This window comes from Haplochromis burtoni, unplaced genomic scaffold (assembly GCF_018398535.1).
Source record: "Haplochromis burtoni strain Fernald_Lab_line unplaced genomic scaffold, NCSU_Asbu1 Contig_103, whole genome shotgun sequence".
Taxonomy (NCBI): Eukaryota; Metazoa; Chordata; class Actinopteri; order Cichliformes; family Cichlidae; genus Haplochromis; species Haplochromis burtoni.
The window spans coordinates 1,559,526-1,578,064 of NW_024582464.1; the positions used below are offsets into that span (position 1 = coordinate 1,559,526).

The 18,539-nt window shown below is 41.5% G+C and overlaps 1 protein-coding gene across 1 annotated transcript in view; it reads left to right on the forward strand.

The window, feature by feature from the left end:
• cdk19 (cyclin-dependent kinase 19) overlaps nucleotides 1–18,539 on the forward strand; it is a 71,801-nt gene that overhangs the window by 44,119 nt on the left and 9,143 nt on the right. The window contains exons 3-12 of the mRNA XM_005931062.3: nucleotides 251–361; nucleotides 763–903; nucleotides 9,882–9,939; nucleotides 12,106–12,237; nucleotides 13,606–13,749; nucleotides 13,836–13,905; nucleotides 13,998–14,070; nucleotides 14,452–14,549; nucleotides 14,638–14,716; nucleotides 17,898–18,140. Coding sequence (XP_005931124.1) covers nucleotides 251–361; nucleotides 763–903; nucleotides 9,882–9,939; nucleotides 12,106–12,237; nucleotides 13,606–13,749; nucleotides 13,836–13,905; nucleotides 13,998–14,070; nucleotides 14,452–14,549; nucleotides 14,638–14,716; nucleotides 17,898–18,140 — 1,149 coding nt within the window. The remainder of the gene's footprint in view (nucleotides 1–250; nucleotides 362–762; nucleotides 904–9,881; nucleotides 9,940–12,105; nucleotides 12,238–13,605; nucleotides 13,750–13,835; nucleotides 13,906–13,997; nucleotides 14,071–14,451; nucleotides 14,550–14,637; nucleotides 14,717–17,897; nucleotides 18,141–18,539) is intronic.

The window sequence follows — 18,539 nt, forward strand, 5'->3', positions numbered from 1 at the left end:
TTTTTTGGGGGCAATTCAAGATTATTTAAGGTGTGTGAGGACAGGCGACACTTTGTTCTTGTCTACCATTTTACTTTTATTCCTCCGGCTCCTTTTTGCTGTTTTCTTGAAGATGCAAAAGTTAACATTTTTTTCTGTCACGACAGCTCTTATTTCTTGATTTCGTGCTTTTCGCCAGTTGTTACATCGTTATCAGATGACCATATGTGATGCACAAACATTAATCAGACCTTTCCACTGTGTGTTCCAGCTGTTACGAGAACTGAAACACCCAAATGTGATCGCCCTCCAGAAAGTGTTCCTGTCCCACAGTGACAGAAAGGTCTGGCTCCTCTTTGACTACGCCGAACACGACTTGTGGGTGAGTCTCTGCGCCATTACTTCTAGCAAGAACTGTTCATATGATTAATGAATGACAGAAAACCTCGTGCTACAGAAACGGTTACCTAATGATGTTTACATTAAGATTCAGCACTGTGCCCTAAACCGTTGTCCGTTATGCAAACCTGAACGGATCAAGTAGGTATTTCAGTCTGTTGGTGATCCACAAGGTATCTATAAAAATTTCTCTCTTGAAGTTAAATACTTAAAAAGCCACCAGTGTCTCTGGATTGTTACAAATGTTTTATTTGTTCACTCATATTTTTGGTGCTCTGGGGAAAGTATGAAAAGGAGACAACTGGAGGTGGTTTTGTAGATATTGTGTTTATTCCATCTGATGAGGCATGCATAAGTGAGGCAAACCCTTTCTTTGCTTCACAGCACATCATCAAGTTCCACCGCGCCTCCAAGGCCAATAAGAAGCCTATGCAGCTGCCCCGAGGGATGGTGAAGTCTCTCTTGTATCAGATCCTGGATGGGATCCATTACCTCCATGCCAACTGGGTGCTCCACAGGGATCTGGTGAGTGGCTATATTAGCTTCAGTGCTCTCATTTCCCTTTACAGACACTTACCCACTCCATACATATGTTTCCAAAGGCATTGTGATTAACCAAGGTTATTAAAATTGAGAAACTGAAAGGAAACGCTAGGTATGAAGTTAAATATAATAACATACTTCCTTCTTTTATCTGAAACAACAAAGAACCCCACCACCACCACGTATTTTTATAAATAAAAAAACCAACTCAAACTGCTCAAACTACTAAAGCTAAGCAGTTTGAAAAGCTAATAATCCACTGATACTGGAAGTAAAACCTTCCTGTAACAGGTGTTAGATAACAATTAGGAAATGAAAATAAAATAGTGTGACTATCTTACTGTTAGGAATGAAAATTTAGGGAGAAAATATCTGAACCTCTTATCTGAAGGCTGTCCACTCTACTATATCTACTGCTCACAGAACTCGTTCCCACGGAACGATTCCACCGAGCAGAGCTGTGTTATTTCACTGCCTTTCGTTGTTATGTCTTCGTGTGATGTGTTATGATGATTTTATTTGTTGGAAGAAGCACAATGACCTGAACTCTGAGTGCTTTCTGACTCCCGTCTACCCTTTAACCTGGTTCCAACACACACGTGGTTCCTGTGAGACTCTGTTCTCCTCGCTTTTCCCACAGGGCTTTGGTTGAAGGGAGGTCGCTGTGTATATTACCTGATTTCTGACAGTCTGTTTGGAGATACAATTTTGTTATGCTAGTGCCACCGAAAAGAACCAGTCAACGTGGCTCCAGGCACCTTCTGAGAAAACAGATCTGTCACATGTTAAAGAAAGAAAAAGCAGGACTGGAACAATTTCCAACATATGACTCAGCACTGCAAACTCCCACAGCCCATCTGTAAGTGCATCTCCCCTGCCTCTCTCTGCCTCCCTGCATCTGTCACTCACCACTGAGGACCATGTGCACTTTTGCTTGTGGATGAAAAAGTATAATTAACCAAACAGCAGATTATGTGGTGAAACTTTGATTTGATTACTGCCATTGCTGCTTTGACGTCAGATGGGCTGCACTGAGTCCTTTTTCCAGATAATGCTCTGGTAAGACTGGCTCACTGAGATTACACTGTTTAAGCGAAAGTTAGCTAAGCTTTTGGCTTTAGATAAATCAGGTTCAGAAGTCAAAGGGCAGAGCTGCCAAACAGTTCAAGCATCTGTCTATTGGTTCCGTTTTCTTTATGTCCGGTTGTCTTACGTAATCCCAAACGATCCTTTGTAGTCATGTGGTGTCTTGACAGCACATTATGCAAACCTGAATGGATCAAGTAGGTATTTCAGTCTGTTGGTGATCCACAAGGTATCTATAAAAGTTTCTCTCTTGAAGTTAAATACTTAAAAAGCCACCAGTATTGATTTATCAGTTAAAGGTAAACTAAAGGTAAAGTTAGTCAGTTTGTGCAAGTTAGGGTTTCAGCTAACCTCAAATGACAGGTGAGTCAGCTTTGAGTGATTTAGATGGTAAGTTTAGTGAACACTGACTCAGAAATGACTCTCCCACTGCTGCTCTGTCTGGTTTAGTCAGGCCGTCAGACTTATCGCACTTATGAGAGTTTGTTTTTTATTTTATTAAATCTGTCTTGGATATCAGGATTTCACTGATATCCACTGTAACTGACATAAAGCAAGTGAAAATAAAGCCCCCCCCCCCCCAAAAAAAAAAAAAAGAAAGGTTTTCTACAGTTTGGATGCTGTAAATGCGTCAGTGACGAGACCATAAATGTTTGTGTTCTCAGCCAGTCATGTTATGGCTCCTCACATGTGTTTGTACTGTAGACAGGCCACTGACGTACTCATGTGCACCTATGATGAGAAGGTCCCAGCATGTAAGCTGTAAACTGTCCACTGCAGCAACTGTTTGTTGTCCTCATTCATGCTTTTTTCTCCTTTGATGTTTCTTTTTGTTCGGACCAACCTTTTTACCAGTCAGGATTAAATCTATGAATAGTGTCTTTGCTGAGGGTTATAGCTATCCATAGCCTCTGCTCTAGTTGACTTCATCATCTGTTTGCTTAGTCCGGCATTAATCCTGCACACCCTCACTTCACTCAACAGAAACATGCCATATTTGCTGTTATGTTGTATACAGTGGCCTTTGCCTCAGTTGTCAGATAAATCACACCTTAAAAACAAGACCCTGGGGTAAAAAAGAAAGAAAGAAAAGAAAACAACAACAAACAACTCCAACAAAATTCAGGATTCTTTGTGTGAATCCTATGAAATAGACCATTTAGATAAAATACAAAACACGGTAGTATTAAATTCCTCCTTACAAGGAGGGATGGGAATTGATAGGAATTTAGCAATTCCGATTCCATTGTCAATATCACTTATCAATCCTCATTGGCTCCACTTTGCGAGTTGCCATAATCTCTAAGCAGCATATCAGTGACGTTACACTCATGCAAATCATTACATGCTTCGTGGTGAAATGTTTGTGGATGTTGGAGGTATTTCTCTTCCCTCTCTTTAACAATATAAACCTACAGGCTACAGCCCCACACACCTATATATCTACTTATATGTCTACCTGTATAAGTAGACTCATGATCTTTTTTTCTTAGAATTTAGGTATGAAAACAAAGCCGACAGCACAGAGCGAAGATGAAAACCAGCACTTTAAAGCGATCACCAGAGTGATTCTATTTTAGAAACATGAACAGGTAGAAATGGAGGCTACAGGCTTCAGTTTGTTACCCTTTGAAGTTCAGCAGTGGCTGATTTCGCCACAAATGACGGCTCACTTTATCGCAGTGCTGGGCTGGGGTCAGCATTTACTCAGCTTTAACACCACTCTGGGCTCTTGGCTAGCTTAGTGTTAGCATGCTGTCTGTGCAGGTGCAAGGTGTTAGCAGTTGTTTCTGTCCTGGAGCAGTCTCCACTTTGCCATCGCGCTCTCATTCTTTAGTGTAATAAAAATAAAAGTAATGTAAACTGTGCCACTTTTTTCCTGCTGGAGACACAGCTGATTGTAGTGACAGTCTAAGAACCGATAACCTTATAATTCCTTTTACTGAGATGATAATTATTATTCTGTTACTGATAAATTAAAACACTGCAGTGAAAAAGTAGCTGGAAGTGCACAGGAAGAATCGACACTGCTGAACAGGACAATCACAATAGCTGCGGGCTGCGTCGACCTAATGTTGTGCTACAACCTGATGAGGGTGCACATCAGCTTACGTTGTAGATTATGGCGTAGACTTACTGCTGAAGCATAAATCAGGTGTTAGACCAGCAAACTACAATTGTTTTCGTTATTTGTTCCCTTGATTAGGCCTGCAGCAAGAAATAAAACAAGGTGAAACAACCAGTTAGAGCTGCCGAGTATACGCTGTGCTGTAGTGTGTGTGAACTAGCAACCATCCATCAAATCATGCACTCACAGTGTGCCAGCATGGCTTTAGTAGTCTCTGTTGCTCACAGCAGTTGCCATAGTAGGAAAAACACAAGTGTTAGTAGTAACATTAATGTTGACTCTGTGAGCCTGAAACATGTCTTCAGTAAAATAACGTGTCAGGATGTTTCGTACAGACTTTTATTTTGTAGCACTTTGTAAATTTGTGGAAACCTTAAGCACCAAAGTTCATAATATACACAATATGAATTCTCTTACAGTAGCTGTGTGGATGTTTTGGCTCTCTTAAGGTCACACCAGTCTTATCTACACACCAACATTTCCGGCCCCTCGATTATTTTCGCTGCAGCCGTTATTTTGCTGTCTCTCTGCCAGGGCTTCCTGCCATTGTTGCCACATAACCTCACTCGTAAATTTCATTCTTGTCTCTTGTCATCGGTGAGATTAGCGTCTTTTGTGCAGGTGCCTGGCTCTGTGTCGGGTCTCTGCGCGGGCATGAGAAATAACAACTGAAATTAGAGAGACTGCTCGTAGCAAACATGATGCTACGTTATGGAAAAATCTACCCAAGGCCTCTTACTGCTGTCTAAGTAGATGTGAAAGTCTTCCCATGAGCTGTATTGTGAATACATGCGAGGGGAGGAGCAGACATGTATTGTGCCACACAGGGAACGGTTTTCCTGCCCACTATATCTTTAACAGCTGCAGTAGTTCTGCTGTTGCATAAGCATGTCTTTGTGCTTGAGTGTAGCATGCTCTGACTCTCTGGAAAGCATCCATGTGCTGTGCATTGCACTGTCACAAAGCCCATCCCCCATTTACTCTTGCAGTTACTCCTGTCGTCCCACCCCCTCCCAATCAGAGGTGCTTGCCGTCTTATGTAAGATGATGTCAAGCCCACCGCTCTGCACAGATAGCTGATTCAAGAACCTGACTCTGCAGGCCAAAGCAAAAGGCATGCATTTCCATGGACTGTACCAATAATCACTTAAGAGAGGGGTGGTGTGTGTTAGGGTATTACTGAAGGTCATCTGTTATAGTAACCAGCAGTGCTATACTACATGCATATTACTGTGTGGGTGGCTGTAAGAAACTCATCATGCAAGGCGTGGAATTCTACACAACCACTTTTTTTTTTCAGTGTCTAAAGTGGGAAAGTGAACCGTGTGTGCTTGCACTGAGAAGTTTGCTTTAGTTTTCATTCAGTTTTGCATAGATGAGTTGAATTCTAATCTGGTGTCTCATTCAGATTATAATTGTTAATATTAACCTATTTACTTCTATTATTACCAAGAGGTATTTAATCCACTGACACGAGTAAAACAATGTAATCTGTACACAGCATCTGTGTTTTGCACTAAAACTAACTTATTTCTGCAGTTTATGTGTCATATATAAACTCTTTAATAATGGAAAGATATTGTTGTTTTACCTTTTTAAGATTTTAAGAAGTGTCCAAAAGCAAGAGAGTTTGACTAGAGCCAGATCTGAATTTTCAAAATATCTGGGCTGCTAGTAGCATGCAATTAGCTCTGCTGTATTGAAATATGATGGAAATGATCCAAACATAAGATAATTTCTGATCATATTTCTTTAAAACAGGAGCTTCATGACTGTCTGATTGGTGATTCCTATTGGTAGGACTTATTCGTTGACTGCACACTGATTAAACAAATGTCTGCTGTAGGTCAGATGCACTTTCAGCTTAAGAACTCTACACCAATTATTTCCTTTTGTGTGTTCTGGTGTCTGTGGTTTCCAGTAGTTCTTAGTTGTTTTTACCCCCTTTTTCTAATCTTGTACATCCTCAACTCCTGTCCTCACATCTTAGTCCCAATCTCAGTGGAGGAGGAAAGGATAAGACATAAGGGGAAAGGAATTGTGGCAACAGGGATTTAACAAAAACTTAAAGCAATGTTGGTTAAATATGACATTTGGTACAGCCGGACCATGAAGTGTTCTGTTTGCAGCCCAGTTTCAGCTGTGTTTTCTTATTTCAGTTTTAACATTACTCCTGGAATTTTTTTTATACTGAAGGCCTCTTTTAATCAAAATCCCAGAAACATCCTCGTCGGATCATCTGGTTTCCCTTCACGTTGCGTTGTTACTGGACTGGGGTTAATAAAGCTCACTTTCAAGGGTCAAGTTCTTTTTTTAAAATTAGATGACCTGAATGTTTTCCTGGACAGGCGTGCATTTCCTCTTATCTCAGTGGTCTAGATGTAAATGATAACATGAGTCAGGCTTGAATTCTCCAAGTTCAGCCTTAATGCCTTATCACCAAACAAATTTCCTCATATTTTCATGACAGATTTAATCGCTGCCTTGCTTCAGCAGTCTGCGTGTTATTAATTCACTCTGTTTACAGGTGATTTGTCAGCTTGAGTAATATCTCATTGTAGCAGCATTGGTATTAATACAGTGCTTTTTTTCCTCCCCCTTGTATTTTGCGTCACCCTACAACTATTCGAAACGGTTGCCTGGTGCTCCCTAACCCTGGTTGTGCCAGAGGTCCCTTCTGGCTAAATGAGACTTCTTCCTCCCCGCTGTTGCCAAGCACCGCTCCTAGGGGTTGAGTACTCTCACTCCACACACTGTAAACAAACAGCAGCTACTTGAGGAAAAGCAGAACGAGAGTTGAACCAACCAACTGGCTGCGTGAAAGGATGAAGCATGCTTTAATACTACTGCATACTGCACTAATAGCTCAAAGGGGCTTCATTATCTGGACAGTTGGTCGTTGATGAGTCCTGTAGGCTGTCACCTTTCGCTTCAGCTTGTTTATCAGCTTGCCCACTCTGTTACGTAAGTGTGTAAGTTTGGCTCCTGAAGTGGCCTACTTTTTGATACAAAGATGTAAATGATTTTGTAAAAGAGGGCCGCGTCCCTAAGGACTGGGTTTACAGATCCTCTGTGGGGCGGAGAGTGTTTATTTTCCCCTGGCTCCCGATCCATTTATGAAACTGTCCAAATGGAACTGATTAATTTCACTGGCTGCATTTGAAGGGAAATCTTAATATGGGGGATGTGAAAAGGAATTTGGTGCATGCTTCACTAACTTTGGTGCATATTTCAATCAATTTATTACATCTCCTTATATCACTGTGGTCTGCTGCTCTTTGAAACAGTCCCTCTTGCACTCATGTTTCTACTTTTCAGCTTTTCCTTCCATTAGACACGTGAACTTATTTACATCAAACTTCATTTTTGCATGCTCATTTTGCATTTTGAAGGCACTGGCACTCACTCAGGTCTTTTTACAGAACATTCAAGAAGTAAAAAAAAGAAAAAAGAGTACGTTCAGGCTAGGCATATTAATTCACTTAGGTCTGTTTAGAATTTGAAAGAGGGGCTGAACTCCTCGGGCCTTTGAAGAGACGCTTGTCTTTGTGTTTGCCGATCGTGGGGGTGTCATGTTGTGGGCATGAATAGCAGATCTCATTATTAGTGCTGTTTCTATGGCAACAAAATACGTTTGCCAGTCAGATCTGAGTCTGCCAAGCCAGAGGGTTCACATTCACTCAAACACCCAGGGAGACAGTTTGACAACAAGCATTACTGCATCCTACTGCACGACAAGGTAAACTTCAAAAACATGGGCCCACTGATATTTTTTGCCCTCTGAGAAAACGTACAGAGGTTTTCCGATGCATTTTATATCCTCTGGTAATTCAGAGACTTAAAACCACTGTGCTTACAACTGCAAATTATATGCAAGAAGTTGAGTTAGCGAATGGTCTGAAGAGCAGTGAGAAAAATACATCGGCCTTCATGTGTTGCGTCCTAGATGCTGTGCCGCGAGCCCTGTGGCAAAAGGCTGAACCACACTTCTTCATGCTCCACATTCCTTTCTGAAGAGGAAAACACAGATAACAGCATTCAAAGCTGTTTTAATTACTCATTTTAGCAATGCATCCTGTGACTCTGAAGGGTGTTGTATGCATTGGTGGCCATTCAGCTTTAGGGGCCTCCTAATTCCACTCTGATCCATCTAATTTTCAGCTGGGGGAGTAAGCAACCGCCGTCAGCCAACAGGCTCAGAGAAATCCAGTGAACACTATAAAATTAACAATTTGTTAATTAAATGTCAACGTTGAGCGTCTAGTTTGCTGTGCTGCAGTAACTACTGTTATATTTACTAAGTGAAAATGTAATAGGTTAATCTTTCCCTATTTCCCATCCCAGCTATATACTGTTTACACAGTGGACCAGTTTCACATGTTGACGTCTGAATGTGTGTGAGCCAACAGCCTCCTAATTTTCTGTTTGGGAGATGCTTGGCACTGTGTGACATCATAGAGGGGATATCCCTAATATGATCATCAGTGGCACATGGCACTTGTTGCCCCCCACAGAAGGCCCACTTGCCAACAAGTGAGTAAGTTGCTTAAAGTGAGTGTAGCCTTAAAGAAAGTTAGGCTAGATCAGCTTATTTCAAGCAGAGAATGAACTGAAGGGCTGCACCAATGCCCAGTATAAGATAACTAGGGATTATTCCGAGCAGTGAATCATGCAAAGCTACTCTAGTAGCCTTTAGTAATAACATCTTTACAAAAATACTTTTTTCCCACTTTTGCCCAAGTGCTTTCTCTGGGCTCTCTCTGTATCATTGTAGGGTCTTTACCTTACAATATAAGGTGCCTTGTGGTGACTGTTGTTGGGATTTGGCGCCAGATATATATATAAAACTGAATGGAATACTCTCTGTGCTGCCCTATCAACAAAGGCAAAAATAAATCTAAAAAAGGAAGTCAGTGTTCTTGTTCAGTTTGCACTATTTCATCACTTGAACAGGAGAAGGACTAATCAGTTTTGGATCAAACGACTATATCTGTGAAAAGCTTCACGTCACGTGTTTTAGTTCTCCTCACCTGTTCATTGTATTTTAATTTAATTTGTTTATGATTTGTTCTTTGCCAAAGTGAACTCACAGTTCTAAAATTTAACATTTGTGGTTAAACGGTGGTTAAACATCATCTAAATGAATGCTTCTGAACTACCTAACATCGTTGGTCTAGGATGTTTTTTAAGGCTTGGACCTAAAAACAAAAAAGAACTCAACCTGTTCTCCTGTTATTGTGAAATGTACTCAGCCTAACAACTAATATAGGATTTTAAATACCAATATCAATTGGGTGATTTGAAAAGCCACAGCATGTGCTGGGCTATGGCTTGTGTCCACATAAGTGGCGGCAGTCAGCTTGGTTGGCTAACAAAGCTTTTACTTCTTGGAACTTGTGTGGTTCCAGTTTCTCTCTGGAAACCAGATGAACACACCCAGCTGCTTGAGCGTGTTTGACTCCATTCCTGGGTGTATGATCACTTGGCTTAAGTGCACTCCCGGAAAAAGGCTCACTGACATAGTCATGTGGTTGTGTGCTTCATTACAAAAACAGGACAGTCAATAACCACTCAACATGTTTCTGCAAAGGGAACCACTGATACTGTAATACCACGGGTATTCTGAACGTATTATCAGTCCAACTGTGTGTTAGAACCATTTACATTTATTGTACTTCCAAGTTAAAAACAGAGTGATTTTTAGTATACGCAACACCTCGTAATGTTCTGTCTCTTTCTCCCACAGAAACCAGCTAACATCCTGGTGATGGGGGAAGGCCCCGAACGAGGAAGAGTTAAAATTGGTAAAGTAGATTTAAAAAAACATCATTTAAACTGCTTGACTGATTTGAAACTTACACAACCTTTAGGTACTTGTGTCAGCACGAAAGTGGATCAATTAGGTTGTTGACGTGTTTGATTGTCTGATAGCCACAACGTTTAACCTTGTCCAGAGAGGCTGACAGGAAGCTCAGATCAGTCCTGTTGCATAAGCCAGCTGGCCAGGGGAGTGTTGAAGGGTAATGCTGCATTGCTGGCATCTATTTTTAAACCCCGTACTCCCAGTAATAGCATAGAGTGTTGTTCCAGTGCAGCCAGAGTCTTTGCAACTGGTGCTGGTAAAAGTTTTACTTGAATGAACGCCACAAGGCTGCTGTGGTTTAATAAATATGTTTAATATCTTAATAGTTACATGGAGCAGGATGTTCATTTTATTCATTTCCAACTTTCATTCATTCATTTTTTAGGAGAATGTGAACTAAGTATCAGAAATCACATTCATTATAATTGTATTTGAATGCACGTTGGTTAAGCGAACAACTTTTTCAGCCTTATTTGTTCTTATTAGATATTGCTTTACAGTCAGTGTTGTATTTTCTGTGAACGTTTCATTATGAATCATCATCATCATTAGTATCATTAGTAGGCAAATGCAAAACTCTGTACAAGGCTCATCCAAGAACAGTGTCAGTGACAAGTTTTACTTTTAATTCTAATTAACATTTTAATTATATTCAGTAAGACCTGAATCTGAAACTGAGCACATTATTCATCATGATCTCACCTCACTCATTCTATGACCTCAGAGTTTACTGAGGTCAGCCGAGAGGTGTTTTCCCATCAACTTCTTTGTACAACCAACCAGTTGCCCCCTACTGGCCATTACAAAGAATGCAGATTTAAAGGATTTCTGTAGTCTTTCCATTTTCAGACTCAGATTCTACCTCCATCTTATACATACAGTCTGTGATCAGTTCTATGATCAGTACAATGCATCTTTAAAGTCATTAAAAAAACAGTGAAATGTCCAATTAGCATTGTCCAATATTAGCATATTTATTTACTGCGCGTATAGAAGTTGGCACAATAAGACTACCCATATGTGGTATCCATATAAGACTATAATCCCACTTCTGTAGATCCCAGAAATGTGACTTGAAAAAAAACCCCCAGAACTCTTGCTCTTGGTGATTGCTCAGGTTTAGTGGCAGCTACAGAGGTGAATGTAAAATGTGGAGGGGTCATGTCCCCCACTTCACCAGTGGAAATAAAGCTGATTCAGAATAGGCTGCCTTTAGTCTGTCATTTGTATTTGAGCTACACAGTGTCACATTTTCTTCTTCTCATGCTGTTGCCATCTAAACACGACTAATTTGATAAGGATGGATTTACGTTCCATATTACTCAGTGCACTCATTATTGTGGTGCTTGATTATCCTTACTGTAAGTTTTCTCTGATGTAACTCAAACCAACAGAATGCTGGTGTTTTGAAACTAACCACATTTGATTGATAAGCCAAGGACACTGCTCACTCATGGTGGTAGTGAAAGCATATCTTGCTTAATAGTGTGCTCCATTCGAAGTGGGAAGTCGGAATTCCAATTTGCAATAGCAGTCCTTCCAATCCCAACTCCACAATCCAAGATGACAGCAGCAACAGCAGGAAAACTTGTAATCTCTGCAGCCACTGGTGTGTGTTTGTGACTGGCTATTTAAAAGCCATACACAGACCACTGACCAGGTTCTAGGGGAGCTGTACCTTATTCTGCTGTCTGTTAGAAAGACACAGGAAGAGAATCTGTTTGTGCCAGTTTCCTGTTAATCTTTACTAGAATGAGGCAGAGTTAAATATTTATGTGTAACTTTTATGTTTTCTGTTAAGGTACTTTTTTAACAGTGGGAAATTGCTCTATTTCTCACATTACCGTTTTAGCAAGGGATTTTTTTGCTAAAAGGAAAGAATACTGTCTTTTCATGCTAAGTAGAACAGATGTGGTTTGACATTAAAAGCCTGCCTTGTTCAGCTTTACAGTTGTGGATGTTTCATATTTAGTTGCGGTGTGAGAGACGCCCGAGGTTCTGTCTAGAACCCGTGGCTCTGACAGCAGCCTTGAACATGCATTTGTATCTCTATCTGATAATGCCTTTGTTTGCTAACTGCGTCTATCTTCTTTCGCACCTTCTGTAGCTGACATGGGTTTTGCCAGACTCTTCAACTCTCCGCTGAAGCCGCTGGCGGACCTTGACCCCGTGGTAGTGACGTTCTGGTACAGGGCCCCGGAGCTGCTGCTGGGGGCCCGGCACTACACCAAAGCTATTGGTGAGTCACACAGATGAAAAAAACGTAATGCTCTGCACCAAGGCAGGACTTTGATCCCTGGCTGTTTGCTTAACTGCATCAGGTTTGTGTTAGTTGACAGAATTAGCTGTGATTTTAGAAGCAGGGTCTCTTGGTTTACATGCACAGCTGATAAGTTCAAAGTACTCATGTGATCCATGGACATCATCAGAATAAATCAATCGTGGAGCACATGTTCCATTATAATCTCAGTATCTTACATCTTCCCACATCAGTCCATTGAATGGAAGTCGACTTAGGCTGTTAGCAATGACTCACCATTGCATTGTATTCACATCACGTAACATGTAAGTGTCTTGACATACAAAAACAGAACATTTAATTCAAACAAGTTTAAAAGAGGAGCCAACAACTCTCCCTAGTCGGGCTTTGAAAATACATAATAAATAATGCAGTACAACAAGGAAATGGACAAAAAACAAACAAAAAAAACCCCAGACATGCACCAATCAGCTGGCCAGAGTATAGAATCAGCTGATTTTCCAGCTTTCTCCGCCCTGTGTGGTGACCGGCCGGTCAGCCTCACGTGTGTCCGATTATGAGGCGGCCCATTTCACGCATGCACAAAACGTGCAGGGCAGCGCAAGCAAATAGATGCACTCCACTGTGTCACAACCACTGTGGAGGATCCTCACCGTGAGGGTAAAAGTTCTCCAAAATAGCGACCACCATGAAAATGTTTGCAACGAAAAGACAGATGCTTAAATCATCCAGCTGACATTTTCTAATTTCAGGCAACGTGGCTAAAATTATGACGATGAGTGAAAAAGAGAAAACTGTCGATATTTGGTTATCTGGTGAAGTTATAAACATACTGGAAAAATGATGCGTGTAACTGACATTTCTTTTTCTTTTGTTTGGAAAGGTAACATGCCAGGTAGAGCTGAGCATACAGCAGCCTGTGTTCATTACATTTTTGCACCTCTTTCCAGTAGCAGGACACTTCATTTTCAGTTGTTTCAGTGAGAGAAAATTGTGCAACATACAGTTGTTTAGTTTCAGTTGTGTATGTTGTCAGTTCTAATAATGAGGAAAAAAACAGAATTGGTAAGAAATTTTGTTTAGGTAGGTCACGCTTACAGAGAAATGCAGAATCTACATTATAAACATTATACAGAAAAATAAATACGTCACATCATCCCAAAAGGTTGATTCTGTTCATCTGGACGTAGCATTTTCAATGCAGGTAGTTAAGCAGTAACACTAACATCAATATTCCAGCAGAAAAAAATGACTTCCTGTAATCCAGGAAGATTTAGCCATTGTAGCTAGTGTATCTCCACAATACTGAGACTAAGTGTTGTCTGTTTACATGTGTGCGTGCCTCAGACATCTGGGCGATTGGCTGCATCTTTGCGGAGCTGCTAACATCGGAGCCCATCTTTCACTGTCGCCAGGAAGACATCAAGACCAGTAACCCATTCCATCACGACCAGCTGGACAGGATATTTAGTGTCATGGGTTTCCCTGCAGGTCTGCACACACACACACATATACAAGAGATTGTTTAGTGTATCGATAAAAGTGTTAACTTAGTCACGTGCTTGTGTCTTTCGCAGATAAAGACTGGGAAGACATCAGGAAGATGCCAGAGTACCCCACACTGCAAAAAGACTTCAGGAGGACGACGTGGGTGGCCGCTCTAATGACCTCTCTATAATCGGGGAGCTTGTAGACTTGTAAATGAAATATCACATATGCTGTCATTTGTCATCCAACAGGTATGCAAACAGCAGCTTAATCAAATACATGGAGAAGCATAAAGTGAAACCAGACAGCAAGGTGTTCTTGTTGGTAAGTGCACACACACACACACATATATCTTAGTTCAGTTACTTTAGAGGCATTATGTCCATTTCCTGGTGACCAAACCTAACTGTAACTGCTAACTAATTAACCATTAAACTCACCTTAAAAGTAATAAACTTTAAAGGGTCATCGACTGGGCTGTTATTCCCCAAATGAGGTGCAGGTGCACACAGTATAACTATGTAAACACGTATACTATTACTATTAATACGTAATAAAATCGTCTTATTTTGAAAGTCCACTAATCAGGAAGCCCTGGCCCCACCTTTTTTTTTTTGTATTTTCCTATCGTACACTGATCAGGTGTGTGTGTGTGTGTGTGTGTATATATAGATCTTGTAACCATGTGTATTTTTCTGCCTTCAGCTCCAAAAGCTCCTCACAATGGACCCGACTAAAAGAATCACATCAGAGCAGGCGCTGCAGGACCCGTACTTCCTAGAGGACCCATTACCAACCACTGAGTGAGCCTTAGTAAACTTTTGCAAACTTTAATCAACACAGTGTTTCGTGTTGGTGCTTCAATCACTAATTTCATCTGTTTTCTTCTAGTGTGTTTGCTGGCTGTCAGATCCCCTACCCCAAACGAGAATTTCTTAATGAAGACGAGCCAGAGGAGAAAACAGAAAAGGTAAGTGTTATCCAGTTATCCTGTGCCTTAGACTGTAAGGCAGTCTAGCCGCTGCCTTACAGATAACTTCACTGGCGGCGAATGCAGCTTTTAGGTTATTGCTAATAGTTACATGGCTACATTAACACCTCAGAAACATCCTCATAAAGATTGGGATGTCAGTCTTTGAGATGCTTTGTTGTGCTACTGTTCATGTGCTAAGCTGTTAGTGAGAGAAAGGGCTGTGTACCCGCCTGTCTGCAGCAGTGCCGAGCGAAGCTGCGTGTGAAGACGGCACAGTTTGTGGCACTGCTAATGTGCGAATACCTAAGCTGATATTAATGTTCAGCACTAGAGTATAGATATTTGGACAACCCTTCTTGGTATATATACTGCCTGCAGTATCTGCATGGTTAAAAAAGTACCGTCACATTTTCAGAAACTAAAACATCGATCGGTATTGTGTCAGTTGACTTAACGTCCCATCTTAAGTTAGTTGTCAATGGGGTCTAATGTGGCAGTTTTTGGTGTATTTTATGGGTTAATGCGCGGCTGTCCCACCTCACAAAGTCTTGCATTTATTTTTCAGGCTTTTTCTGTAGAAATTTTGGGGACTGTTAAATTGATAAAGTCTTAATGTACAGCTTTTCACTAGTGGATTGTACTATTGCTATTCCAAGTGGTAGCTCCAAATGTGTCCAGGCACTTTCCCTTTCAGCCATAAACAACAGATATTGTTATCTACTGGAGTGATATGAGGTTATAGTACTACTGGTTCTTAGAAAGCAGTATCTTAGTTGAGTCAACAGTGTCCCTTGAGTTATTTTTACAGTGTAATAACTCAGCGCAGGCATTTAGTGGCGACTTTGCCAGAGGCAGGGACACACTGTACACGGTGTACACAAGTGCATGAGGAGGCTGACCGTCCTTGTGCTCTGTGTTTCATTGTTGCTTTGCATGTAGCTTAAAAAGCGCAGCCTTTTTTCAAAGGCGCTAAGATTAAGATAAGATTTTTGTTGTGAAATCTAATGAGAGAGTGAGCACTGAGGCAGAGGCCGATGGCTCCATGTGACCGCTGTTCCTACATCATATTGGTAGCTGCTGGCTGGAAAAGATCTGAGCTTTACACCAGAGAACAGAGTGTTTGAGGAGCTCGGCTTGCACTGCTTTGGTTGGACTTCCTGTCAGCATAAAGTGTGGACATGCACAATCAATAATAGACAACATAAACAAAATAATTTGGCTGCTCCAAATCAGTACAACACCAAAACTGCTGATTGCAGACTGAAGTGAAAGCTGCTGATTTTATGAAATTGCATGCAGGATTACACATCATGCTGTACATTCATACTAAAATACACTAGCCACTATATCTGCCATTATATTGACTAAATGCAGTTTTTCAGATATTTTTGATCCACCATCTTTCATCCTCACCTGATGAGGCGTGATCTTGCACGGCGCTCCAGATCGAGGACGACTGAAAATTAGTTTATATTTCTTCCATTTAAAGAAATCGCACCAACAGTTATCATTGTCTCACCAAGCTTCTTGGTGACAGCCTTGTGCAAGTCTGATATCTTTGCTTTGCTCTTGTTCATGGTGGCAGAGAAGCTGGAATGGAAGACATTGATTCTGTGGACACACGGGGACATGTGCAATGTATGGGAAATCCTGCTGGGTTGTAGGGGATCAAATACTTATTTCACTCAGGGAAATGTAAATGTAATCAGCTTCTAGCTTTTCTGGATTTTTGGTTGATATTCTGTCTCTGTTAAAATGAAATAACCATAAAAATTAGAGACTGTTTGTTTGTTTGTTTGTTTGTAAGTAAGCAAACTGACAAATTCAGCCCACTGTAAGCCGATCATGGGATGTTTTTATTTTCTTTTTTCAAAGAAAAGAACTTGTTACTTGATTTACCAAGGTTTGTGGCACAGAATTTTCTGCTTGTCTTAATTGTGCTTGATGGTGTTTTAAGGGGTGTCATTTATTTGGATTGAAAGGAGGAAAGATAATTGTGCCACTGGATGGGTCACAGCTGTGAGTGCAGTGCCAAACTTTGGCTGTGTCCTACAACTCTTCACTGGGTCCCTACTGACTGATTTCATGGTCTTATGCTGTCTCTGGAAAGAAACCTGTGCCTATGCTCATTATTCACTTTCTCACGGTAGCTCATATGCTTGTAATCTGCCGTGTTCTTTGTAGAATGCTGGTCATTGTTGATGTGACCGCCTTCATTTTTGTATACAAACAAGCGGATTGTTAGGGGATCGCCTCAGAACTTTCCACTCCCATCAGCGCATTTTTGCGACTGTGGCATCATGCTAATTTGTCCCACTTAGTAAGTGTGACCCTAAAAGCCCCGTGGTGGCTTGAAGGTCAACATTCTGCACACTGAATTCCTGAATTGTAGCCATAAACTGATAAATTCACAACTGTGTCAAATTTTTACACCAAATTTCAAATTTTGACTAAATTTTAAACCACATAATTGCCACATAATGAGCCAGAACGTAATGAATGTTTGCACCAGAAACTGGCTGCAGATTTCTGTGAACCATATTTAATAATCACCTGAGGAAGGACTGAACTGTTCACACAGGGTGTCTCATTCCCTCAACTCAGCCACGCATCCACATCCAAGGGCCATTTGGGGCATCTCTGGGGTATGGCTGCTGGCAGAAACCATAACAATGATTTTGGTCCGTCATTGCGGTCTCGATTTTTGAACTTGAAACCAGACTTAGGGCTTTAGGGCCTGAGCCAGCAGCATAAATGGGCAACAGATTCTCAAAACATGGAAATAGATATGTAATAGCTGCTTTATTAACAATATAGACGGACAGAGAATATGAGCTATCCTTACTGTCTCATCCTCAGATGAGTTAGTATACGTTTCCTTCCTTCCTTTGGCTCATTAGGTTAACATTTCTTGTGGTCTACTTAAGTTTTTTTTAATGCGTCCTTAAAACTCTAAACTCATGTTGTTGAGCTGCATTTCAATCCAGTCATCTGAGTGGGAAAGTGGGTCACAGATGCAGAAAAGAACAACCTACAGCTAAACATAGAGCAAAATCTTGGTTTCTTGTTTTCAGCAAGAACCCGAGATCATTCCACACACTCGCTTTTAGTCACAGCGTCTCTCTTTCTCCACTCCATAAATCCCAACCCACTTTCAGCTTTGTGTGTCTTTGTGCAGAACCAGACCCAGCAGCACCAGCAGACAACTGGCCAGGCTCAGGCCCAGAACCAGCAGCAGACAGCAGCCCAGCAGGCCCCCTCCCAGCAGAGCTCTGCTCAAACCAACGGCACCGCCGGAGCCACGGGGGCCACCACTGCAGCGCTACAGCACGGTCAGGACCAGGGGCCACCCAACAAGAAACCTCGGATCGGACCCTCTGGGGCCTCCTCAGGCACTGGGGTGCTACAGTCAGATTACCAGGTCAGTACAATATTATAGAACAAACACCAACACCAACATTTTCTGGTGAAACTGTTCATTTGTCTGTACTTTAAAACTCTATTAAATGGATGGTAAATGGCCTGTATTTGTCCCTAAGGACCCCAAAGCGCTTTACACATCCAGTCACACACACATTCACACACTGGTGATGGCAGCTACATTGTAGCCACAGCCACCCTGGGGCGCACTGACAGAGGCGAGGCTGCCGAACACTGGCGCCACCGGGCCCTCGACCACCACCAGTAGGCAACGGGTGAAGTGTCTTGCCCAAGGACACAACGACCAAGACTGTCCGAGCCAGGGCTCGAACCGGCAACCTTCTGATTACAAGGGGAACTCCCAACTCTTGAGCCACGATCGCCCAAGAAATGAGTCCAT